The 26,246-nt window shown below is 44.7% G+C and overlaps 1 protein-coding gene across 1 annotated transcript; it reads right to left on the bottom strand.

Moving 5' to 3' along the window:
- Positions 1-976: 976 nt before the first annotated feature.
- On the bottom strand, positions 977-26,181 carry LOC119466269 (F-box/LRR-repeat protein 5). The gene is given in 10 exon segments (XM_037726747.2): positions 977-2,589; positions 2,591-2,663; positions 4,294-4,761; positions 6,081-6,163; positions 9,926-10,185; positions 13,388-13,582; positions 18,094-18,235; positions 22,167-22,364; positions 24,728-24,865; positions 25,859-26,181. Coding segments are annotated over 10 exon segments (1,797 nt in total). The 5' UTR covers positions 25,943-26,181; the 3' UTR covers positions 977-2,433.
- Positions 26,182-26,246: the final 65 nt, after the last annotated feature.

Consider the following 26,246-nt stretch of genomic DNA (forward strand, 5'->3'; position numbering starts at 1 on the left):
AGAAATCAAGGGAGGGCGTCGCCCCGAGATGGAGACAGCAATAGACAAGGACAAAGCTTCCTTTGTCACCCCAAGCACTTGAATAGATTCTACCAACAACCCAAGCACTTGCGGTGTCAATACTTTCTTTGTCCTTGTCTGTCGTCCTACTTTAATTTCAGTATGGATCCAAACCATCTCAACCAAATGTCAACCTTGCTGAAGGGAGTGGTGGGGTTACTGTGACGTCATTTCCAGCAACATGCTCACTCACTACACCACAATCAGCAAGGTTCCAGGACACAACCATGACAATGCGCCCATGAAATCCCAGCAGCATATCACTCGTCAGCCAAAGGGAGCTTCCGTGGCAAATATCCACTTGCTGGGCGCGTGAAACGTGACAACACGACCTGACGAAAACATGACATCATCGTATGTTGCGCTCCCCATCGAGCAGATGGGGAGGGGTTTGAATATCTACCTTCTGTTAATACCCACTTACAGCTGACTGGGGAAGGAGTGGTATGTCTAGGCAAGATCAACAGCATGGCCTGGCACCCCAAAGAGGACACTTTCTCAAGGAAATAAAGGGAGTCAAAGCAACCGCATTTCCCGACCACATTCACCCATGACTATGAAATAATGCTAAAATTTTAACCAATAGGATTTTCACAAGGAAACAAAGGGAGTCAAAGCAACCGCATTTCCCGACCACATTCATCCCATGACTATGAAATAATGCTAAAATATTAACCAATACTTTTAGAAAAGCTCCAACCACAATCAATGGCCTCTACACAACATCCTTAACTGTTCACTGTTACGCCCACAATACACATGTGAGGAGTACTAAGAATGCATCTCTGTCAATCACTTTTTATGTCTCTGCATTGCTGCAACTGTTAAATGCCACCAATTTGTCCAATTCAACTCCTTGTTTTGCTACTCAAAGCCAGGGGTGTAGACAGGGGGGTGGGCACACAAGACACATGCACCCCCCCCCCCCTGAAATCTCATGAACCACGGATACCTAGCCTAAAACGACATGTGGAAACACCTGCCTACACCTTGCCCCCCTCCCCTCCCGAAAAATATTCCTGGCTACGCCATTTCTCTAAGCCTTTGGTTACAAAACAACCATAGCATGAAAAAGAAAGAGAAGGTCAAATAAGAACACAATGCAAATACCGACTCTGAAGCGAACTTGTACAGGAAAGATGCCCATCTCACTTTTATGTGCATGTGCAAAAATAGTTCGCAAAAAAATCAAGAGAGACTTCTTAAAGCTTTTTTCGTGCATGCCTGCATTCAAACTGCATGTCTCCCCAGCAAAGGTCAGCAACTTTCGACGGTTCTTGTTGGTCCTCATAATTTTTCTTTGACTTTCGCAGAACGAACTAGCACCATCTAGATCAGCCTTCTAGTTCCCCTACACAAAAGCCTTGGTCGTCATCACAAAAAAAAAAAAATAAAGAAAAAAGCTCTTGCATGTAAACTTTCCAATTCGGTCTGGAAATAGCAAATGAACAGACGGCAAAGTGGAAAAGACACATGTGCTGAGTAACAACTGCAGGTTCACTAAAACGTGCAAAATGTTATAAAGCAGTACAGAAAAGTATGTGCATGCACCACATGGGCACATAATGTTCACATGCCTCATTCAATGCGCCTAATCAAATGTTAATGTGACTGACCAAATGTTAGTGTGCCTAATAGCTTAACCTAACAACATAATTGTGCCTGTATATAATGCAGCGGTTAACTTCTTCCATTGTTTCTGACAATGATTTACATCAGGCATGTTATACAAGTGGCTGGATGGGTATTTTCCAAGTTTGCTGGACATGTAATGGTTGATGTTCACATATCAGATGTTATGTTTTTGTGGAGAGCTCAGACATGAATTCTACATTTCGTAATTTTCACAGAACTTCCTGACTTATTGAAAATTCTTAATCTGTTCTGCTGCAGTATGCTTTTAATGACTGCAAAGGTGCAAAAAATGTGGTAACACTAAATTTTCGACAGGCCGAAATTGATTGGCGCTTGAAAATCACTCATGTACTAACACCATGAACATTTGAGCAGTTCATAATAGTATTTTTGTTTCCTTCTGTAAAAGTACAAAGTGAAGCAATATTGAGTGCATGTCTGGATAGGACATACAAACAATATTGTTTCTATGCTCAGCTGCCAGTCAGCACATGTGCAATGTCCGTATTTTATTTCTAACACACATTTTGTTTTGCACGCATCTTTTGGAGCATACATATGAATACTCACCCACTTTGCCACTCTTTTAAAGCTCTCCAAGTTGTTCAACACCCTCGCCTACCTGCACAGTGCCATTTCAAAATTACGCCACATCGGCCAATTTTCAGGTTTTCCACATAACATATAAAGCTTTGGCTACGACAGATGATTGTTTCCGGTGAAGTGCTTTGCAGTAGGCTACTCTCCCGATTGACAGCAGGCTCGCGAAAAGCATTGCAAGTTCTGGCAGCCATTCGCCGAGTCCTGAAACGGGCCATTGTCGACGTAATCGCAGTAGAAGAGATTCTTGGGCTGCAGACGTGGGGTGCCCAACATGAGTTCCCTCAGGCCTTCAGCCAGTCAGCTGGAAACATCCGGAAACGTCAAGGTACTCGAGGTGACTGAGCAGGTCCCAGTTGGCCAGGAATCTGTACCAGCAATTGTAGATGTAAGCTCGGCATTAAAAGAATGCAAGTAGTTTTTGGACACTAAGGGAACATTAGGCAGTATCAAAGGATTGTTGACTTGGTAAGGTGTTATAGCGAAAAAGGTCAACAGCATGAACGAAACACAGTGGGATGGAAAGACAACACGAATGCTTACCCTACAACTAAATTTCATTGTTAAAGCTAATGCAAAATGTAAGCAAGACACTTGTTTGGACACAAAAGGGTGCAATGCTGGAAAAAATAGCAGTCAACAACATTTACACCAATCTTCTTATTTGCTGGTCATCGCTGTGAACAATTTGCCAAGGACTAACTACTACAAGTGTCAGCCGAATGTATGTATTACTATTCTTTCCTTCAGGGGAAAATTCAAGCAATAAATGTGCTGGCTTTTCTTTTTTTTTTTTTTTGCCTGCAGTGAATCTGAATGCAGCACCATCGAGTCTTTGTGACGTCAAGTTTTGCAGCTTGTCTATATGCAGTCACACAGAAACTAGTTTAATTGGCAACAAAAACAAACAAGCTGGGTTCCTTGAATGGTTGGGGTATCATGGCATTGCCTTCTTGTGAACGTCTTGTTTTCTTATATTTCTGCTGACCTGGTTTCTATAATCACACGTACTCTGTACTACTTTCCCCGAATATCTAGTTATAAGTAAGTGTTCATGTTCACTATTTATTTCCATGCCTGTCTGTTGCATTTGTGCATTTGAAGACAAGGTTTTCTTTGGCGACATCAGATTGACTTGGTGTTCATGATATCTGGGTCTCTGGCCACTGTCGTCTGATAAATTAGATAATTTGAGGCCTTCTAGTGCACATAGGACAACGAAAAAGGCGTTTAGATGAAGCTTTGAATGAAAAATATGCACCGAGTTAGTGTAGAGCTATGTGCAAAGCAGTAATAATACATAATTAGTGCATAAAGGACATAACTGGAACCCAGATATGCTAGTTCAAACTGTGCGCGCCTAGAACCTGGAACCAGAAGTGCGGCATTACTCAACGAAAAATATGGGCCGATCCCAGAGATAGTGCAGTCAAAAAATGTGAGCAGATCCCGAAGGTAGTACAGTCTAAATAAACCACACGTTACACTAATATGCCATAGAAGACCTAATCTTTCTTCGATTTTCCATTGTCCGCCCTTTTTTTTTTTTTCACCACAAAGTACTCTGCACATAGCCTCCCAAAGTGCATAGCACAGATATTTCAATGCCGAGTTCTCTAACAGGCACCCTTTATCTCTTATGGTCAATTCTACCTCATAATTAAAATGTTGTTTTACAACTGCATATGTGCCTGAATGTTAGACAAGTGACATGCAATTCTACCATGACACACTTGAGAAATTACTCTAGGTTCCTTTAAAAAATGCAGAAAAACTAAAACCTACTTTTTGATTTCGCCTAAACATAAAAAAAAAGTTCTACAGATGGCCGAAAACATTAGAGAGAGGTCAACATATTCAGCAAATTATTTTCCACACTGGCATTTCTCTATGATCATTTTTTTTTTTTGCTTAACTTGATTGTTTCTTCTCTTATACAAAGAAAGGCAGTTGACATTTACTTTCCCTCGCAAGGCCACACACAAAGTTAAAACTTACAGGAGCCCACTGTCTGTGATGCCGAAGCACCCTGAAAGATTCAGGTGTCTCAATCCTCCAACGCCGCTTGAACCTTCCTGTGTCAGACCCTGCTTTGCTGATGCGTAATACGACACTGCCCCAGAATCGGAGAGGTCCAACTCCGACAAGACGTTAACGACACCACTGCAATGGCTCCGGAATGGACAAGCATCACAAAATCGGCTCCTGCCATGAACAACGACGGGGGCTCGCTGATTCACATCTGCAGCACGGTCATCCCACGCATCCAGGGAGTTCCAGGACAGATTTGATGAGGAAGGCGAACTGGTGCTGTACCGGTCACAACTTGCGAAGCATCCGTCCACCAATGCTCTCCGCCGCTGGAGAAGACACCGTGCCAGCCGGGAGAGGCCAACGTCTGTCAGCCATGAGCAACCAGACAGGTCAATGTGTTCGAGCTGGGAGCAGGCGCCATTCTCTTCGAGCCTGCAACAAGGCCATGCAGACACATCGACACCTAAACATTTGCTCTCACCAAACACGTAGTACACTGTACGATAGAACTTCATTATAACGAATTTTCATATGACATGACAATACGTCCATTATATCGAACATTCACTACACTTTGCATGCTGATATTAGCATGCATCATAGATTTACTTTGTTATATCGAACCATTCATTATATCTGTGTTCAACTGTATACCATAAGCAATGTTTGCACTCAATCCTCACTTCTAGGGATGTTGCTTTCAGTGCACACTAACTGACCAAATGAGCAGAAATGGACATTAGAGAAGAGTCTGGCTACACTTCAACTGTACAGTGCTTAGCGATTCAAACGTGATTATCGGCCCACATGGCAGGCTGGTGCTTTTAGGTGCGAAGCATCTTATGCGCTCGGCCTGTCGGCCTCTCCTGTCGTCGCCGTCACGGTAAACAAGCGGCACATTCCCGGCACTATGCGCTCGGGCTGTCGGCGTCTCCTGTCGTCGTCGGCGTCACGGCAAGCAAGCAGCACGCGCTCATGCCGAGCGCGTGCCGCTTGCATGAGCGCACTGTAATAACTAATAAAAACTAAAACAGTAAGAAAGGCGTCCATAATGGCCCAATTTCTTTAGCACCAGTGAGTGCTGGTTAATCGTTGGAGGGCCAAATGCAGTCGCAGTGCACCACAAAGGACCTCGCTTTCATCGTATACCATAAAGCATCAGCTCGGTGTCCCCAACGTCCACCAGTGGCGTAAAAAGTGCTGGCCACCATGCGGACCAGTTATTGCATTTGAATCACTCAGCACTGTACACTTAACCAACAATTACATAACATAGCTGTTAAACAGAAACACTGTGAGGTCAACAGATGCTTCAGGCAAGAGCAAGGCATTGCGATATAGCTGTTATCTTGTGTGAAAGTACTGGTGAAAATGATGAACTTAGAATGCAACCCTAGAGGTAAGTGCACTTACAGGAGGTGCAGGAGTAGTACTGGCATTTCAAAATACCTAAAAACATTATTGCAGAAAGAGTCTTTTGTAAAGCTCTAGTGCATGCGAAAAAATAAGCCTGCAGTATCTCAAAATAAACCAACCTGACCTGCCAGGCAGCTGGCATGCACAGTTGTTCCAAAGGCATTCTAGTTAAATACTTTACTGCATCAAGTCTAAAAGCAGCAAGAAAAAATTGACAAATTTTAAAAAATGCTTGAATATGAACCACTTATAGTACAACAATGGTATTTGTTCAAAATGTACAATGGAGCTATTAACCAATGTCATCACACCGAAATAATGCAAAAAGCACCCACCCTTTGAAAGCCGTGTCCCCAGTGTCGGTGTAAGAAATGTCCAGGTGGGAAACCTTGGGACAAAGCTTCAGAATGGATCTTAACTGCAAATAAGCACAATTGGCATCATTTATTAACATGTAAAAACAGCTGGTTTCAAGAGTATGACTCAAAAGCACAAGCATTTCCCACAGCGACAAGTGATAAAAATTAAAAATGATAAGCACAGCCTTGAGATATAAAAAGACTGCAAGGTTCATTAAAGATCAAATGTGGGATTTTTTATGCAGCTCCCCTTGCAGACACCCATGTGGTCATGTAATGTATAGAACAGACGTTCAATGGTCTATCACAGCACGAAACCAATTTATGCCAAAGGAACGAAAACATACGGCAGTTTTTACTCGCAGTATGCTTGCACTTCTAATGTGCTAGCATTCTTAGGGTACCTCAGGTGCTTTCCGAGGGCTATCTGTCTATGTATGTATGTTTGTCTCTAAACATTTTCCCGCCTAAATGGCTCACTTGGTAGTCCACGGTCAAATGATTAGCGCATCAGGCTGCTAGGCTGAGGTAACAGGATTCGAAACTAACCATCGGACCAACCTGGGTCATTGAGCATGTGGCATTGTGTACACATGAGCGGCTCTTGAACAAACCTCTTTCACGCCGACACGGATCACTGTAGATGCAGGACTGGGTAGATACCGCTGTTAGATGAAATTCTTTGGCGCCGACTTGGAGCATGGTATGCGCTACTCGGTCTGCGCTGGTCTTCAATGAAACTATTTGATGCGCCAACTTGGGTTACTGTGTACGTGACAGTAGGTGTGTGTCGCTCCTCCCTGAACCTCTCTGACGCCAACTTGGGTAATTAGGTATGTGCCACTTTACAATGATGAAAAAGATCATTTAAATTTCTCCAATGTTCAGCAGAATCGAAACCAATTCACAAGGGCTCCCCAAGGACAGCAACCTGAAGCTTTAGCAGGCTGTGCCACAAATGCGCTGGGTATGTGCCACTTTTCAATAAACGCTTTCACGCCAACGCGTTAGTGAGCTGCGCCATGAATGCACTGGGTATGTGCCGCTCTGCGATGAACCTCTCACCAGCCTCACTAGATGGAGCAGCATGTCCGGAAAGGAGCGCAAGAGAGGAACCCAGTTGCCGCATGATGTGTTTTTCAGTGTTCGCACGCACCGGCGCGCCACGCATTTCGGAGGCCACGCACAGGCTTCCCAGTGGCGGCACTAGATGGCGCCAATTGTTCTTAAGAAGCACAAAAGAAGAGTCCCACTGCAGTGCACGCCTCATACATAACTCGTTCCAATGGTGAAAATACTTTGTGTCGCTATATTGTTTCAATGCTAAATGCATTACTGTTAAGAGTCATGGTGAGATGGGTGCTGCCGAAATTTTTTTTTTTTTGAACTGATGCAAAATTGGAGGGTGCAATAATTATGTGCAGAAAATTTTCTAATGGAAATTTTTAGGCGCTAAATGGAAAAAATGAAAAATAAAATGGCTGCAAATAAGGGCTCTCCCGCCGGCCACTGTAAGCGCCAACAAAATATTACTTACAAACAATAAGATCACAGGTGTAGCAAGCAGGAATTGCAAAAACCCGTTATTTGCAGACACTAGCTGATCCTAGAGTCACTAAAGGAATAAATAAGTTACTCCTGCCTGACCTGGCCAGAGTCAATGTCAACACTGACATCGAAACAAGCAGACAATTGTCTCCGAGGCAATTTTTGAGGGAGCGATGATCACTTGACCAAGAAAAATATATAATCTTTGATGCCCAATGTTGGGCACACGAGCATTATGCACATGCAAGCATTGTGTGAGTATTATTTGAGTAAACATGATAGTTGAGGAAAGCAAAGAATTAAATGGAGTTATAAGATTAGGAAACTTAAAGGTATAAGGCAGGTTCAGGTTTAAACAAGCTTTCAAAACTGAGCGCATCTTTTTCTTTTTCTACCTTTACGACAGTAATCCATGGTTGATTTCTGTGCAGAAATACACGAAACATGGAAATGAGAAAATGTAGATAGAGCCGATACATCAGTATTGTATTAGGTCAACAGTAGCCTGCCAGACAGATAACTCACAATGAACAAAAGCGAAAAGGGTGCCTGCTGCACCTGTGGTGCAACAAGTGTCATGCGTGCATGCAGTACAAGAAAAGCAAGGGCAAGAAAAGAACACTACGAGACATCGATTTTAGTAGCAAACATGATTTAGTAGTGATAGCTGAGGGGCGTGCACATTTTCAATTGATACATGCACTTACACGAGCACTTAATAATGCGTTCATTTATTTACACCACGTCGCCACTACAGCCAATGCTCATTGCAACGAACCGTGATAATCCAGCATAAAAGGTTTGTTATATCCCAAGTCTGTTCTATCCAAAATAAGGGCCGTGGTATGTTGTGAAATGGTGAAACTTTGTGTATACCACAGTCTAACCGTAATCAAATGCAAAAATGATAAAAACATCGAAATTAATGAAAAAAATAGCTATAGATAAATGGGTTAAGGCGGTAATCGAACAACCATATGCCATGGCAAGAACGGCAACGGCAAGAATGGCAGCCACAACCCTGCCTTTTTCCCCTTACCCAACCCTACCCGGGAGGACTGGGAGGCTGCCCTGCTTGACTGCTCAGACCTACGGGCCCAAAAGGCCCTGGTTAAGCGCGCCCAGGCGGCGGCTACCGCCACTGGGGTTCCGTATTAGGGACTCCACCTAGTGTTTGTAAGGGGCCTCCTCTTCAGGGTCGTCCTGAGCATACATCCTCGTACTTTTTGTCATACAATTAAATGTTTTTCACCACCACCACCACAAGCGAATTGAGCTTCATGCCGGCAGTCGCGTCAATGCAATCTTAGCCGCGAAAACAGAGGGAGGGCGGACTCAACCTCCGCCGCAGATGCCTTTCAAGATACAGCCGCCCGGGCGGAAGCACGCGGCGTAGTATGCCGCCTCCCTCCTCCCTACCCTTACCCCGGAGCCTTCCAGCCCGGCGGGACCACGCGGCTGCAGTCGAGCGCCGCCCCTCCACCTGCCCACCCTCCCCCTGGAGCTTTCCGGCCTGGCGGGAGCACGCAGCCACAGTAAAGCGAGGCCCCTCCACCTCCATACCCTCCCTCCGGAGCGTTGTGCCTGACTGGAATACTGCGCGCTTCCTTCCCGCTTCCAGCCCTTGCGTGCATGAGCCGTGATTGCCGGCTCACCGTCGCACACTTTCTCTCGAAGCTAAACATTTCGACAGAATTACCTGTCTAGTTGGGAAAAATTTATTAAGACTTAAAGTTTCTCTAAGTCTTAAACACTTTCACTCGCACATAAAGCATCCGGCGCACGGCGACGATTTTATTGCCCGTGGACTTTATACAGAAGCTAAGGGCGACGACGACGGCAGAAATGCGTCTGGAGCGTCCATACAACTGCTACCGCAATAAAATGCACTGCTGTTGTACTTACTTTTTTCAACAAAACGCCTTTTTATGCACTCAATCTCAAATATTACTGTACACGTGTACTATGCATATTGTTGCATACTTTGGGAACCCATATCTTGAAACTGGTGTCATCCTCAGAAATCGTTCAAAGTGGATACGACTCTAAAAGTCACAAGCAAGAATTTGTAAATTGCGACATGTGGCATCAAATTAAAAAATTAAAAAATTTCAAGTCAGTCAGAAATTTCATTTTTTATGGAAATAATTTCTGCCTTTGAGAGTAATCTAGATCAGGAAGTAGAAATTCTGCTACCCGTCCCGAGTAATTTTTTTAATTCTGTTAACGATAAAATAAAACCCCCGTATATGGGTTGTGCAAAAGCCACCTACCAAGCGGCTGTTGAGGGCATGAGAAGTCGCAAGTACAACTTTTCGGACTCCGCTGCCGACGATGGGCAGCAGGTGCTTGACCAGACAGTTCAGCACATTCGCCTCCCGCCTCAAGGTGTCTGCGGATGAACTCGAAGGCGAGTCCTCGTCCGAGGAGCTCCCGCCAGATTCGTCAAAATCTGCATCTTCATCAGCATGCTCTTTGCTGTGCTTGCTTTCGTAATAAGAGTCTGGCCACAGTGGTACGTGGTCCCATAATCCTGCAAGTAAACGTCAGGTGCTCTGGAGGGTCCAATCATAATGAGCTCCTAAAAACTTGAATGAGTAGTTACACAAGATTACACACAGTAGCCAAGTGAGTTCAAAAACAGAACAAGGCAGCTCAAATTCAAAGTTGATACAGATGCATTTGATTAGTGGGTGTGTTATAATCGGGCAAATACTGGCAAATGAATCAGGGGTGTGTTTTGGTGTTTTTCTGCATCTTGTTTAATTCGACCCACCAGATAAGTTGGTCAATTTTAGTGATCCCGTCAAGGAAGAATTAACAGAAGTCGACTGCGCTGTTCTTACATTCAGCCTGGTGCACAAGTGTCCATAAATAAAAATAAAAATAAAGATGATTACAAACTTCAAGTGGCAATAAGTTGAAAAAAGTATTGCATTTTTATTGGGCACCTAAATGCTACTATATTGCTCTATTTGGTTATGATCACAAGGATGGGATGTCCATTTATAAATGGCAAACACAAAGGCATTAGCCGCAAATGCAGAGCAGGAATGCAAAACTGTTGGAGGCACTGGAAATAAATCCAACACGCTCATGTTCACACAAAGCCAACTCTTTCAACATGCTCACAGAACCACTAAATTATTAGGGCACGTTGCCGGGCTAGTTAATTTGGGTTCATAATAGACAGAGCTAACTTAACATGACAGGGACTAAGAATTAGCGCTGTGTATATGTGTTCTTATTCTTGGTCCCTGTAGTGTTGCACTGCTCCGTGTCCACTAAATTGTATCCTCTGAATCATGAATCCAGACCTGTCAACCTCATAATTCGAAAAACTTGTAAAGCACTATACAGCAAGAAAAGTGAATACTAAAATGCGGTGAACACTAAAATTGATTGATTATACAATACGTAGACTGTTTATTAGATTCCCAGACTGTGTTGTATGGATACTGTGAATAGGCACTCTGCTCTATATTAGTTGTGGCAACAATGATCTGCACCACCGCAAACAAGCAGAAATGTTCATAAAGCTTATACTGAAACATTCATGTAACAGCTGTCTAAGGTTGGGTTGCCCTAATACATTCGTTCTATCACCTGATGTTGCTGCCGTGTGGGTAGATCTGGGTAATGGATGAGTCCAAAAAATTTGTCCATAAAAAAACACTTGGTGACACTGCATCGAAATTGGTTTTTTGAAGTGGTTTTGCCCTAAAATATGTAAATCAATATGGAAAAATATTTGTGTCAATACGACAATCATAGAGGAGCACTAAAAATTGGCCATGTTCCCTTAAAATCGTAAAGGTTGGCAGATATGTGAATCTGTTGCTTCTGGCAAAATTTTCAATTAAAAAATTCGAGCTAGCTTGCACTAGTGGCGCAAGGCTAAAGGCGCAGCGGAGCTGATCGGTTCCTAGCTGGTCCTGGCTATACAAAGTGATGCTAAGTTATAGGCAGTAATGCCAAGTGACGCTAACTTATACGAAGTGTATAAGCATTTCCTTGTGGTCCGTGGCATCGGGGAACGCCTCGTGAAGCACTTGCAGTCCGAGCACATGTAGAGGAAGTGGGACGAAAGCTATGCACAGTGTACGGGCGGCGCGCAGCAGACGACACGCCGAGTTGACGTCACGGCGCATGCGCAGTAGCGCGCAACTGGTGGGAGCTCGACCGAGCCGCCGCCACAGGCGCCTGCTACGGTCACGGACACCGCTAGCGTTCAGCGCTAATGCGGGGAAACAGAGAAGCGCGGATGGCGTCGGCAGTACCTCTGCACATTGCCTTGTTGGTGCGGCTACAATTTGTTTCTCTCTCGCTCTCATTTTCTCTCTCTCTTGAGCATAGCGCGCGGCGCACGCACTCTCTGTCGCTCTCATTTTCTTTTTCTCTCTCCCGAGCTATGCACGACGCGCGCACTCTCTCACTCTCACTTTCTCTTTCTCCCGAGCATAGCGCTCGACGCTCCACGAGGTGGTTGCTAGGCAACGCAGTGGTAGGTGGCACACATTACGGCTGGCTTAAACAGCTCTGCTGTTAAAATAAAAAGAAAACATGAAAATATTTGAAGAATTTGCTGAACATTATGTCTCTGTCTGATCTCCTGCCTGTGCACTTTCTATTTGAATGCATCACTGTGAATCTCTGCCCCCTTATCCCCTACAACTTCCCAGCCTGAGTCTCACTTGGAAATCTGGCCATTTTATGCCAACTTCATCCCTTATCCCTATAATGCTAAGTCGGGACTTCAACATTTACTCAAAAGACGGACTGATAAACCCAGACGGTTGGCAGTCCTAGTGCACCGTGGCTGCAGTGGCGTAACACAACTCGCGGTGAGATCAACCTATTAAGGTGTTAAAAAGAGTACTGGCACAAAATTTGTCCTTTGTATCTTTATTGGATAGATTTCAACCGAAAGCTTTCACTATAAAACATAAATGTCAGAAAAAAAGTGGCCAAATAATTAAGTACGGCAACTTTTGACGTGAACAGTTCAAAATTTGCAAAGCGTGGCTTCATACGTGAGGCAGGAAACTATTCACATAACCAAAACCTGATGTGACCGTCTCGTGGTACCAGACGTTACACTCTCTCTCTCAGTGTGCGTGTGTGTGTGTGTGTGCCTGCGTGCCCATGGCGCAAGCACCACACAACGGAACAAGAGGGGAGAGCGGGTTCCCGTGTTTCTGAAAGATGCGCACAATTCCTTGCGTCATGTTTGAAGCTGCACTGCACTTGACGTGCGTTTTGCACTAGTTGCATAAAAGGTGACGTAATTAATTATTTGTGGTGCTTTCAAGGAATTTAGTTTCCACACCATAATCATAACAACTAGTACCTATAAAGGAAAGAAAAAAGCAGGACCCAAAATTTTTTGTGTCATATTCCTTTAAAGATTGACAAAATAATGAAGACATTTCACTGCCCGCCTTTCAGCACTCTTCGAACCACAGTGCCTGCATCTTTCTGTGGCACTTCCGTGTAGTCAAGAAACTCATTCTTTGAGGTGTCACAGGATTTCTTCATGTCTTGCAACATGACACTACAGTCAAGCACATGATAAGGTTCAACACCTCTTAAAGCTAAAACCAGTTTTTAAACATCCTATCATAAGTTATTAGCAGCAGCAGATTCCAACTCATAACTTGTGGTGAATAATTATTATGTGTGGCATTGTGAAGAAGCGGTACAACCAATATTTTAGTGCCAATGGCCCAGCTTACCAAGAGCCCAGTGGACGGGCATCAGGTCCTTCCAGAGGGCCGGCTCCCGAGAGATGCTGTACCAGCTCTTGCAAACCCCGCCGCAGACCGAGCGGTCTCGGGCGTTCAAGCGTGAAAAGATGTCAAACAAGATTTCCTGAGGCATGTCAGCCCAGGACGGGAGATCGTCAGTTTCCTCTTCATCAGTGTCCGCTTCTGTGCACAATACACAAAAGATGCTGTATAATCAACTGACTCTTTCCCTTTCATTCCACAATGTTAAAGACCAACTGCAACAAAATTTTCGGCTGTGTAAAAAGCCTAGTTTCAGATAGCATAGAGATAGAGCAGCCTTCGTGGATGCATCACAAAAGGCTTGCAAAGCAGACGTTTATGATCCGAAAACTGAAGAAAATTCCGTCATTCGCACTCACAGGAAATGACACATGACTAAGAAAGCACAGCTCCTAGGAGGTTAGTTGTTGCCCGAGGTTAGCTGTTGCCCGTGGCTTCCTGCAGCATGCTGAAAAATTTTAGAGGTGACGCCCTGGTTCCTGTTGCATAATAAAGACCCGAGCCCTAGACCAAGCACTCCATCTTTTTTATTTTATCGCTCAAGCCGTCCCTTCTTCCTTCTCTTCTCCTCCCCCGTCACCGCCTCTCGGCAGTGATCTTCAACATATTCCCAAGGGGCCAAGCTGATCACTCGGCAGCTGGTTCTTGGTGACTTGCTTCGAGAACATACACCTTCTGAACGGGTCGCTTGATCATCTGTCCAGAAGCTAGTTGCAGTGTACAAACGCACGCAATACCGTCTTTTCCCAGGTGCACTGCATCTGCTACTATTGAAGCTCTGCCCAGCTTCAATAGTAGCAGATGTACGCTGTCGTCATGCACAAGCACCACGTCACCTTCGCACAGCCGAGGTAGTTCACGAACTGGGCTGTTGTGCGCGGACCGAAGTAAGAGCAGGTACGACCGCTTCCATCAGATATATAGCTCTACTGTGAGACACAATAGCACGTGCAGCGGAGCAGCTCCGCTCTTGTTGATGACGTGCCATCGGAAGTGCTGGCTTGCTGCGGAAGTGTGACAAAGTCAAAGTCAGCGGTTGCACTTCATCCGGGTTGCTGTCAAGATAAGTAAGAGGTCTGCTGTTTATGACCACTTCAACTTTGCAGAGAACGGTAGAGAGGGCCACGTCGTTGAGACTGCTGCGCCCTAGTGGACGTCTCAATGCGTCTTTTGTCTATCTGATGAGGTGCTCCCACCAGCCTCCCCACCAGGGAGCTCTATCTGCAATGAACTTCCATTTGATCTTGACATCAGCAGCATATTCTTGGAGAGCCGGCAGAATTGTCTCGGGAGCTCTATCTGCAATGAACTTCCATTTGATCTTGACATCAGCAGCATATTCTTGGAGAGCCGGCAGAATTGTCTTAAACACTTGCGCACAGCTGTGGAAAGACAGTGCATAATCCGAGTAAATGGTGTCGGGGATTCCCCGCCGTGAGACAAAACGACGGAAGGCCATAAGTGTGGTGGTCGTTGTCCTACTGGACGTCAGATCTAAATGGATGGCGCGAGTGACGGCACACGAGAAGATCAGGATGCATGCCCTTTTGTTAGTAGCAGCCGTGTCACACGTGTAGAGGGGCCCACAGTAATCCAAACCAACGACAGAGAACAGACTTGCTTCGGTGATTGTACCTCTTGGCAATGGAGCAAACGGCGCTGTCTCGGCGACAGGCTTATGGTGTTTGCAAAATAGACAACTGCTTAGCACCCTTTTAACGGTCTGCCGTCTTTTACATTTCCAAACCTCTCTAGAAGCTCGCAAAGCGTGGCCTCGACTCCACCATGGAGTATGCGCTCATGCGCAGCTAAAACAATGAGAGAGGTGAATGCCTGCCTTGCTGGTAACAGAACTGGGTGTCTGACGTCCAAGGAGGCTGCAAGCTGCTGTAGACGACCACCCACATGAAGTAAACCACTTGCGCCCAGGAAAGGATGTAGTCGAAGAACTGGAGTTGTGGATGGAAGCCCCTTCCCTGCACGCGGCACCTGCACTTTTTCGGAGAACATCTCTTCTTGGACGTTTTGCAACCAGTAATGCTCTGCCTTGTGAAGCTCTGCTGCGGTTAATGGTCCAGCAGTCGGAGATTGCTTCAACAACGTGTTTCCAGCAAAACGGTAGACCCAACCGTCGACTCTTAGCAGTTTCTTCAGGGTACTGTACCTGTTAACAGTTACTAGAGTGTTCGAAAGAAAGGCTGCAGAAGGACACAATGACGTCCCTTCTGGCATTTTCACCGAGTCTTCAAATTGTTCTGCTGATTCAGTATACTCAGTAGGAATGGGTTGTTGCAGATCATGAAGCCAGGTTGGACCGTGGCACCATAAAGTTGATGCAAAAAGACAAGGGGATGACACTCCTTGTGTTATCAAGTCAGCTGGGTTGTCTTTCCCAGCACAATGATACCATTGCGTCGGCGATGTGAGGCCATGAATCTCGGAGACTCGATGATGTACGAATAGTTCTCTTTTTGTCGGTGTACTTCGAATCCAATGCAAGGTGACGAGTGAGTCACTCCAAAAGTGAACTGGCACAGATCTGAGCAATGGCACTGTCTTGACGTATTTACACAACCTCGCGCCAACGACGCAGGCTAACAGTTCCAGACACGGAAGCGAAATCTGTTTTAGTGGTGCAACATGGCGCTTGCTTATCAGGAGCTGCATGTTGTAGGTGCCGTTTGCTGAGCACACACGTACGTAGATAAAGGTGCCGTACACTCTGGGGCTTGCGTCGGAGAATAAGTGTAGCTCGATTGAAAAGGCTGCATCATTTGCTCGCAGGAAGACGTAACAGTCAATGCCACAAGGGTTCATGTTGGCCAATTCAGTACACCAACTATTCCAGCTTGTTTGTTGTTCCTGTGGAAGGGCATCGTCCCATGCGCATTTCCTCTTCCACAGGTCTTGAAAAAGCAGCTCTGCTCTGAGCGTAAATGGCGCTAGATACCCCAAAGGATTGTACACCCTTGCTAATGTCTGAAGCACCATGCGCTTGATAGAAGGCTTGTTCACAGCGAAGTCAGAAGCTTTGCGTACAGTGACTATAATCTGGTCACCTTCAGTTTCCCAGGGTACGCCTAGGACCTTGATTACAGGACACTCTCCAGCTTCGTCTTCAATAGCAACCTTGTCACACAGGAAGCGTTCCCGCAAAGCATCGGAATTGGAGGCCCACTTACGAAGGCCCACTTACGAAGTTCCATGCTTGCCTCAGAGAATATTTTGTGCATTTCACTGTACACTGTTGCACCCTTCTCTAAATTCGGAAGCTCCACGATGAGGTAGTCGACATAAAAAGCCTTTTCCACCAAAGCCAGTCTCTGGATATCGCTCTCGACAAACCGCTAGGTGATGGCGGATGGTGGCTGCTAGCAAAAAAGAACTGGATGAGGCTCCGAATGGGACCCACGTCATCCTCCATATCACCACAGTGTCGTCAGTGGCGTCTGCTTGTCGAGGTTGATGAGCTCCGCGTGCTTCTGATTAATGTAGGTAACAAAAGAGTCCAACTGGGAGGCATCGGGAACAGAGGCCTGCAGTTCGTCGGTCAGGAGCGTAATAGTTTTCGTTAAACTGGCTCTGACGACATCCCGGTTCTTGCACAGCCGTTCTACGGACGCCATTGAAGCTAGAAGGCTTGGAAGGGCAATGACCAGGGGACTTCGGCACCAAAAGGAATTTTGCGTAATAAAGACCCGAGCCCTAGACCAAGCACTCCATCTTTTTTATTCTATCACTTGTGCCGTCCCTTCTTCCTTCTCTTCCGCTCCCCGTCGCCGCCTCTCGGCAATGATCTTCAACAGTCATCATCATCATCAGCCTATATTTATGTCCACTGCAGGATGAAGGCCTCTCCCTGCGATCTCCAATTACCCCTGTCTTGCGCTAGGTGATTCCAACATGCGCCTGCGAATTTCCTAACTTCACCACTCCACCTAGTTTTCTGCCGTCCTCGACTGGGCTTCCCTTCTCTTCAACAGTACCTATGTCATAACGGTTAGCCAGCAGCTGCACGCATAGTCTAAGGTGTGTTTTTGGAAGGCTGCTAATAATAAAATTATGGAATTACCAGCCCTGCAGCATTGCCAATATTGCTTCAGTAGTATATATTCTACCCATTTGTAACCAATTTAACCAAAGTGAAATTGCGTTGCAGTTGGCCTTTTAAGGGGCCCTAAAACACCTTTTATTGAAAGCTTATCGACAGGCTGGAATTAGTGGAATGCCATTCAAGGAATATATTCCTGAAGAAATTTCAGAGAAAGATACTACAAACGAAAATGTAATGAGTGTAATGTGAAGTTCACATTCCACTTGATTCCTGAGTGTTGGCTGTAATTTTTTTATCTTCCGTAGCTACATTAGCCTTTGTCCCATCCTAAAATGTTACTCCACTGTTTGGGTTTGCTTTTTCTGCCCTGCCCATACAAAGTTATAATTTATCTAGAGTGGTTCATTCTTTACATCTTAGAAATTACTGACCTTCAATGTGCAGCACTAAACAAATGAAATGTGATAATAATATAAGAGCGTTAGGCCTTCAGCACATTCCACATCGTGTATTACAACACTGGGCAGGTTTTCTCTGCACATTACAATACAGCACAATGCTATCTGCTACATTAAAATAGGCAAATTGATAAACTCACTCTGGTCGATGTTCTCGAGTTCCACGTGGCATTTCTCCTGTGAGCACTGCTGCTGCCACTTGGTGTGCTCTCGAATCACTCGCTCCTTCAGCAACTTGAGCTCTTCATAGCCAAAGTACTGTATCAGCATGGGCTGAAAGACCTGGTACACAAACAAGGTGCGTCATCCACCGTGCCATGCGAGTAGTCAAAGCAATGCATGTTGCGCTTCTACGGTTGCCGTTGGCCATGACTCAGCCCAGAACACCCAGATGGAGACAAAATGTCGCAGTAGGCACAAATAGAAATCATTTTCACTGAAAAGATGCCACATAAAAGTGTTGCAGATGACAGCAATCATCAATTGATTAAATTAGTGGGCTTGAATGTCTAAATAGTACGTCTGTGGAGTGCATCTGACACAAATCTTTGTGCTGTGCGCAGCAGTCCCAGTCAATCAAGGCGGCTTTAGCTAAGTGAAAGCACTGAAAGGAAACATACCATATGGGAGAACAGCACTACGCGTTGTTCAGTCTCTTGAAGATGCCAACCGTTCTATATGAATGAACAACACTTTAATACTGTTACATTGGGTTTACGAGGAAATATTACCACTGCTTACCGTAAACAATAATTCATAATATTAGAGCAGAATATAAGGGGGCTCAACACAGAACCCACACAAACAAAAGTGGGCGCCCACGTGAACAAGTGTTCGAAGTAATAAAATTAAAAGCGAAATTTTGTTTGGTCGCTTACTTGTTTCATCTAGTTATTTTCCGTTGCTTATAATCAAGCCTCCCCAAATCCGCATGCAAAGACTCATTGTGTCATCATCCACAGTCTAGAAAAATGAGCAGTCAACATACATGCCTTAATTTTTATTTTTTTCACTTTCTTTACCATTTACAACACTGTTTTTGTCACCAAGACCTCATTTTATTAAAAGCTGCAAAGCTTTCTATGAAGGTATTCCCATAAGTTCTCGGCCCAACTCGGATTGAAGTTGTGGAGGCAAATGAACTAATGTTACTTTTTGTTGTGGCCTTCTTCAATGTCCACACATTTAGCCCCATGATGCTTGGGCCCTTGAATCTCTGTAGAAGAAAAGGTTTATAACTTAGTACACAAAAATATAACAAGTCATGGCTTCAATGACATTGTTAGAAATATAGAACTAGACTGGAAAGTTAGCCAATGTAGGCATGGCGGCTTAGTGGCCTTGCCACCCTTACTAAGCACAAAGTTGCGGGTTCAACTACAGCTGCAGCGCCCCCATCCTAACAGAGGTAGAGAGCAAAAATCTAGGCCACAACTTAGCACCGCCAACTCTCCAAGTATTATTGTATACTTAGAATGTGAGGACTGTGATGTGCTGACAGCTGTGCATGTGTGCATCACGGCCAATTTCCCACATTCTGATTTATCAAAGTGACGTTTATATAGTACCTCGTATCTCTTACAAAATTGCAATTTCGTGAACAGTGTGACTCGCTCTACCCTCAACATACCTCGACCTTTTTTTTTTTAAATAGTACCTCCAAAGTGAGCAAATTCTGTCTGTGATGCCATAAAGAAATGCGTGACCAATGGTGGGATCGAACCTCTGTCTACAAGCACAGTAGCTTAAACCTCTAACCATTAGGCCACGATCACACGCATGCTGCTTTCACACCAAAGTCTCTCTTCGAAACGCCTGGCATGTGTGTCACACGTCAATTTCTCAGATTCTTCCCTTGTGACAGCTAGCGCTTCGAGATGCTGCATTAGAATGTATCAACCCATATTTTTCATCAGAGGAACGTGATACGTCCAAAATGGGTGAAGGCTGCATATAATGCTATCACATTAAACGACCATGTAGGTGCATACAAACAGGGGGGAGAGGCTCTGCAACACCTTTTCTTGAAATTGCACAACACGCTGGAATAAGTGTGATGCCTTTTAAGAATATTTTATGGAAGGGACCTAGCATGAATGGAGGTAAGTGCAATGTTTACTATATCCATTGCCCCTCAACTCACTGAAGTCTCTCAACTGGGGCGGCACCAATAGCAGTGCCCTGCCTATCAGTCATTTCTTTTCTTCTTCGCGTAATGCAGCATCTGATAAAGGCACCTGAAGGTGACAAAGCAGTAGTGACGGAATGGACGGGACGCGGACACTGCAGAGAAACACCGAGTCTGTTCAGACTGATAAATTATCCGTTCAAAACTCTATTTTCATTAACTTTGCAGTAGCAAGTTGATTATTAGAAGAGAAAATGAAGGTCAAAGTTTCATTTTCCAAGTTCCCCAGCGGAAGTACGTCAGTGTGATGACACAGATTTCAAAAATTTCTTCTTTTTATAGTTCGGGCCATAGTGGCTCGGTAAAAGTTCATGAGGCATGCCAAGTTCGGACTTTGTCCCTTTTAGAATACAGAGCAGTGCATCTGTACCAATAAAAATTTAACTAGGAAAGAGCAGATGCCATCAGAATCAATAACATCAAGCTGATCTGGCATGGTAACTTCAGTAGCCAGTGCCACGTGTCTTGTGTTTTTGTATCTTTTTTGGCATACCAAGCTTCCTCTTATGGTAACACATTATGGTATTGCAGAAGGGCAGAAAGGTAATTTATTAGCACAGCTCAAGTTATTTTTCTCTTTAGTGTCCCTTTAATAACTTCCACTCCCCCATTTTGTTGAAAATCTAGAAAGGTGTCCACGCGTGTGTCTTATGACTGCCATCTATGGGCTATTACGCATCATGTAATGTCATTTCTGACGTTGCCTAAGGCGGAAGAAAGGCGGAGTTAAGGAATGTCGCTGGAGGAGAGTAAGCGATCTATTCTGCGAGACTGCAAATTGCCTGTTGCATGCAGCAGAATAATATTTGATTACCATGTTCACAGCAGCACTGCATACAGATCAGGAATGGGTTTCTTGCAGTGCTTGAAAAGTGTTTCAGTGCCCCTTCAAAGAAACTCATTCATCAGCACTAATTCCAAGGCCTCCACTACAGCATCCTTCATAAACAAGCTGTGGCTTCGGAGAGTAAGCATATTGATTATTATCACTATACCAGATGGTCATTTCTTTTTCTCAGGGAGCCTTGATATGCCTAATGGACACAGACCGCCCAGCGTGTTATAAGGTTTACCACAGAAAATCTACCGGAGTGGACAGAATCACCCACCGCAACCTTCAAATTCAAAAAGTGCATTATCCCAATGCTAACACAGTAGGGCTTTCTCCTTGCTCATGCTAACATGCTTAGTACTTTTGGTAGCACCCTATAAACAGTGAATCATTTACAATGTACTTATACTTTTTACAGTAGCCTTTCAGTTCGTGGATAATCGTTGAGCAACATGCTTTTTGAAATATAGACAGCAATGGCCACCACTTCGCCCTTGTTGCCAAAAGACGCCAAGACTCCCTTTTCCGATAGACTGTAAACGTGTTGTGTTTGCATTGGTAGGACTTTGCCTCTTGTGTAAAAAACCATAAAGTTCCATATAAATACTAGCTAAAAGTGAACATTTGGAAGAGATCTGCTGGCTGCAAACAACAAACTGAATTAAGGTTGAAAAAGCTCCAAGAGTTATCAAAACCCAACATTTCGGAGCCTTCAATGGTAAAAAGTTCTGCAACCATAAGCACTTCACCCTTTCTCCATTATAGCTAGAATACCACCCGTCCAAACCCACCGCAATCAAACTGCACAACCGGAATGCTCCGCATTTTGGAATGCAGGATCTGAAGAGTGCCTGCAGTTTCGTGCCATCGCGTGTTCTGTGCTAGCCGAGAACTTATGGGAGAGCCCTCGTAGTTCGAGTATGTGCAATCAATCTTATATTAATAGTTCCTTTCAAGCGACTGTAAGTTCAGCATGTTGGTATGCTGTACTGCAAGGAAGGCATGCAAACACTTGGCACTACCAGAAAGCAAAAACAAGAGCACAACTTTGTGTTCGCGTCTGCATGCCTGATTTTTTGTACCCTGAGTTTCTTTAGTGCCCACATCCGGGTTGTCGATGCAATGGAAGGAGTTTCACAGAGTCACACCTCATCATGCAATCTGTACATGTGTATTATAAAAGGAATAGTCACCTCCTCTTCTTCTTTCATGTGCGGCAAGAATTTCTCGGTGAACTCAATGAGAGCATGCTGAAGCTTCAGGCCATAGTTGACTCGTTCCGTTGCCGACTTGTTGGTGCAAGAGTAGCCGTCACGAACCAACGCCAGCATATCTGACAGACGGTTGTCGCTGTGGCAGTTGCAGACGGCCGAATCGTGAATAGAAAGTGCCTGCAATGAACAAAGATATCTACAGGTCCAAAAAAAAGATGTAGGCACTGGTTTCTTTATCATTTTAAGTGGCGTTGCAAACATTCCTTTTGGACAAAGTTGCCAGGCCGCAACCCAAAACACTATTTATTAGTGTTTAAGTTAGTGAGTTCAGTTATTAAGTTATAATGATTTCATAAGTAGCCAAAGACTCAAAGAGGCAAAGTTCTAATTAGGTGACTAAAAGCTCGCTAAAATTTCCAACTTTCTCAATAAGTTGCCAACATCGATTTCAAGATGTAACTTCATATTCAACAACCTAGAAACAGTTCCTCAGATGTACAACGTGGTACCATTTATGAGTTGATCATTCAGAGGGCAGACATCAATGTTAACTTGCACATGACAGGTTAGCGAGGGTATTGATAAAAAAGGCGAGATGATATCCTCAAGCAGTAAATAAAGTTTGGTACTACAAAATACATCACATCAAAAATATTTACACAGCTGACACACAGCCAGTGTTGTATCTCCTTCAAATTTTTTCATGCAGCCATCACAACAGAAAGATCAACGCTACTCGTTGGAACTGGAATAAGCTAAGAGATGAGTGAATTTTAAGACTTCTACATCTGTCTGAAGCAAAATAGAAGTAACAGAAGCTAATGCGTTATTTTGCCATTACAAGGAGTATAATATTTTCAGTATTGGTACCAGATGACAATGCAAACACATAGGAAAAGAATAGGCAGGACAGACATAGGCTAGCATCCACAGGACACAACATTGTCTGTCCTGTCAACTTCATTTCTATACTTTAGCAACACATAAAACTAAAACAGAAATACAATACACAAACACAACGCAATCAAGCTACAGCCGAGCACCTAAGCTCAACACCAACAGCACCGTGGCCACACACAAAAATTAGCATTTGGGAGTGTTACCAATTAAAATGGTGGTGTTCTCAAGAGTAAAATGTAGGGGGCACTTGCTAAAGAAATATACACACATACACACAATCTGTCATTCAGATGAGTCAAAGCAATTCCCAAGGTTTTCGCTGGCCAGCGATGTTTATAGTGCATTATATAACTGCCCGGATTTAAGCATGCATTCAGCTCCTTCAAATTTATTGCTTTCCTCAAAACAACAACAAACAGAAACTGAAAAATAACGCAGTTTCTAGAGCAAAAAGCAGCCAAAGGAAACAATCCAGACTGGATGACGTACCATCAAAATGTAGCTCCCAAATAATTATTCTGCCTTCAAATCTTAGCAGAGAGAAAGCGGAGAAAGCTTCAGCCCACACACATCTATTTTAAAACATGTGATGAGTGCTGAATAGAAATATATTTTTCAATGTGTCCACTGCTTTTATGTGCATGTATGTGGCTTTAGTTTGTGTTCTGTTTAAGGAACCATAAAAATATACTTTCTGCTAACATCTGTGCTTGCAATAACAATCGAAACTTTTGTCTTGGCTCACAATTTCCCTGATTCATATAACCGAGGAGAAAATTCTTTTTTCCAGAATTTTCCAGAAATTACAAATTCTCTGAAAATGTCTAGTTTTCCCTGATGTCAGACACCCTGGTAATGACATTTCGTAATTAGTCCTATGGAAATTGCAATGACATGTGCCTTATGTGAAGCAAACAGCAAGGGCACTATTTATCTAGAGAGAATCTTTCAAGTCACCCATAGCATAAGGTCCCTGCATGTGAAATGCGGTTGACTCAAGTCTTGGCATACAGTCTGACACATCATCTAAGAGCTGTCTGTTGTTTACTGCAGGCATCCGGGTTGCATTTTCATTACCTCAAGTGTCGTCAGCTTCGTCATTCTGCCAGATCTGATACAGTTACAGCCAAACCCCTTAAGAACTGCAAAACAATAATCATTAACAGTGCACCAGGCGGCATGCCTAAAAAGTGCTACATTCTTCTTACTCAGTAAAGCTTCTTTTTGGGCGAGTTGGTTGCTACGCATTGAAGCCATAGTAGAGCAAAGAAACACGAACAAAGAAGAGGACAACACACCATGGGTGCTAAGCACCCGTGGTCTCTTGTCCTCTTTTTTTGTCCGTGTTCGATTCTTGGTACTGTTGTTTCATAGACAATAACAGCACACTACTATGAGGAATTGCCCTGCCTAGGTCTCTTTTGTGGAAATGGCTTGACATCAGAGTGGGGAAATGGAAAAATGCGGGTGGCACAAATAATGTTGTTGTTGTCGTGTTGTTAATGTCCGTGGCTCAAACTCACAGTGGGAGATTGGCCATGAATGCTGCAGATGTAGATGTAAGAGCCTAGATGTAAGTGGCACATGCCCACTCCGAGGGATTTGCATGGTAGAGGCAAGAATATGATGGCTTATCGCACCTTCAGCTTTTTCTTCAACTTGGTCATGATGAGCTGGTTCTCGATCTGCTCGTGGCACCGGAACTCGCGGAACGTCTGGTACAACTCGTGCAAGAGCGACTCCAGAGCGCCGTAGTCGGCGAAGTCCGTGCAGCCCAGCTGGGGGGAAAGACGAAAACGTGCAAAACCTCACTTAAAGAAAGGAAAAAAACAAGAAAAAGAGAAGTGCGTCTGATGAACTACGGTACGTGCTCCGGCGCACGCTTACTGAAAAGGGGAGGGGGGACTCGCACGCCTGTTCGAACTGCGCTTGCCTATCGTGCTGCCAAGTCGGCACGCCTACGCAGACGCTTCGCCAGGAACAGCCGAGTAATTTAGGCGATTGCACAACGGCGCGCTTCCTGTAACCACAGCCCAAACACTACATACATCCTAGGCGGAAAGACCGAATTAGGTGACTACGTAAACGCTTGACTTAACGGTATACCGCCATACACATCTGCAAGCATGCGCGTACGGCGCGTGTATACGTTGGAATGTGCAGGTTTCAGACTGTTTCAGACCTCGATTCAAGCAACGCCTGAAATGCGTTGCTGAAACATGTAAACAGGCTGCAAAGAATTGCGTTGAACAAACTGTAAATCCGGATTTTGTAACCGAAAGCGCTGAAGACTGTTGGGCACCGGTACAACGGTAAAGCAAGACGGCAGATTTTATTACCGTACGGGAGCAGTGTAAAGAGTACGGAGCTTACTTAACACGCCAAGTAGCGTAGCACTGCTTCTAATGTGAGAAAGATCAGCGTGAAGTTACGCAGGTTACAGTAATGAAGTCCGGAAACATGCTAAATGTTTCCAAAGATTGCACGCCGCAAGAGCTAAGCGAGCGCTTGAGCTTACGACTCGCTGCAATTTAAAGGACGAAGCAGCGGGGACCACTCGCATGCGGCATTACACGTATTCAAACACACAAACAGAATGTTTAAGGAACCGTCTCCAATTATGAGAGCTTTCAAACACGATCCGTGTTTGGCGCACGGCTCACCCACCAAGGCGACTACACAGTGCGCGCGTTGTCAAGTGGCGAATCGAAGTTCACTGGCGTGACAAGCGAGAACTGGCGGCATGTCACATGCAAGTGTATGCACCCTACCTTCTCGTTGTACACTTCGACGAGCCGCTTCATCCTCGAATGCGGCACCGAAAACACATCGACTTCTTCGGGGAAAGGCGCCATCTTGACCGTCTGCAGAAGATGCTCGGTTTCTTGTGTTTCGATGCGCGCCAAACTAAACAACCTTGACGCAGATTCGCTTCGCGACAGGCTCGCCGGCGGCCACCGGACGTGTCGATGGGTGTTCGGAGAGGTCACAGCCCTGGCTTGACGCTCGAGAAGGTCAGACTTCTCGAGCTAAGCTCGAGACACTGCAGTGCCGCGGACGAGTCGAGCGGAAGCGCTTCTAGACCACAGCTGGCCGTTTCATTGAAGCAACCGCGGCGCACGCACACGCACTTTCGATTTGCCGACAATCGTCGAGGGA

This window comes from Dermacentor silvarum, chromosome 10 (assembly GCF_013339745.2).
Source record: "Dermacentor silvarum isolate Dsil-2018 chromosome 10, BIME_Dsil_1.4, whole genome shotgun sequence".
Taxonomy (NCBI): Eukaryota; Metazoa; Arthropoda; class Arachnida; order Ixodida; family Ixodidae; genus Dermacentor; species Dermacentor silvarum.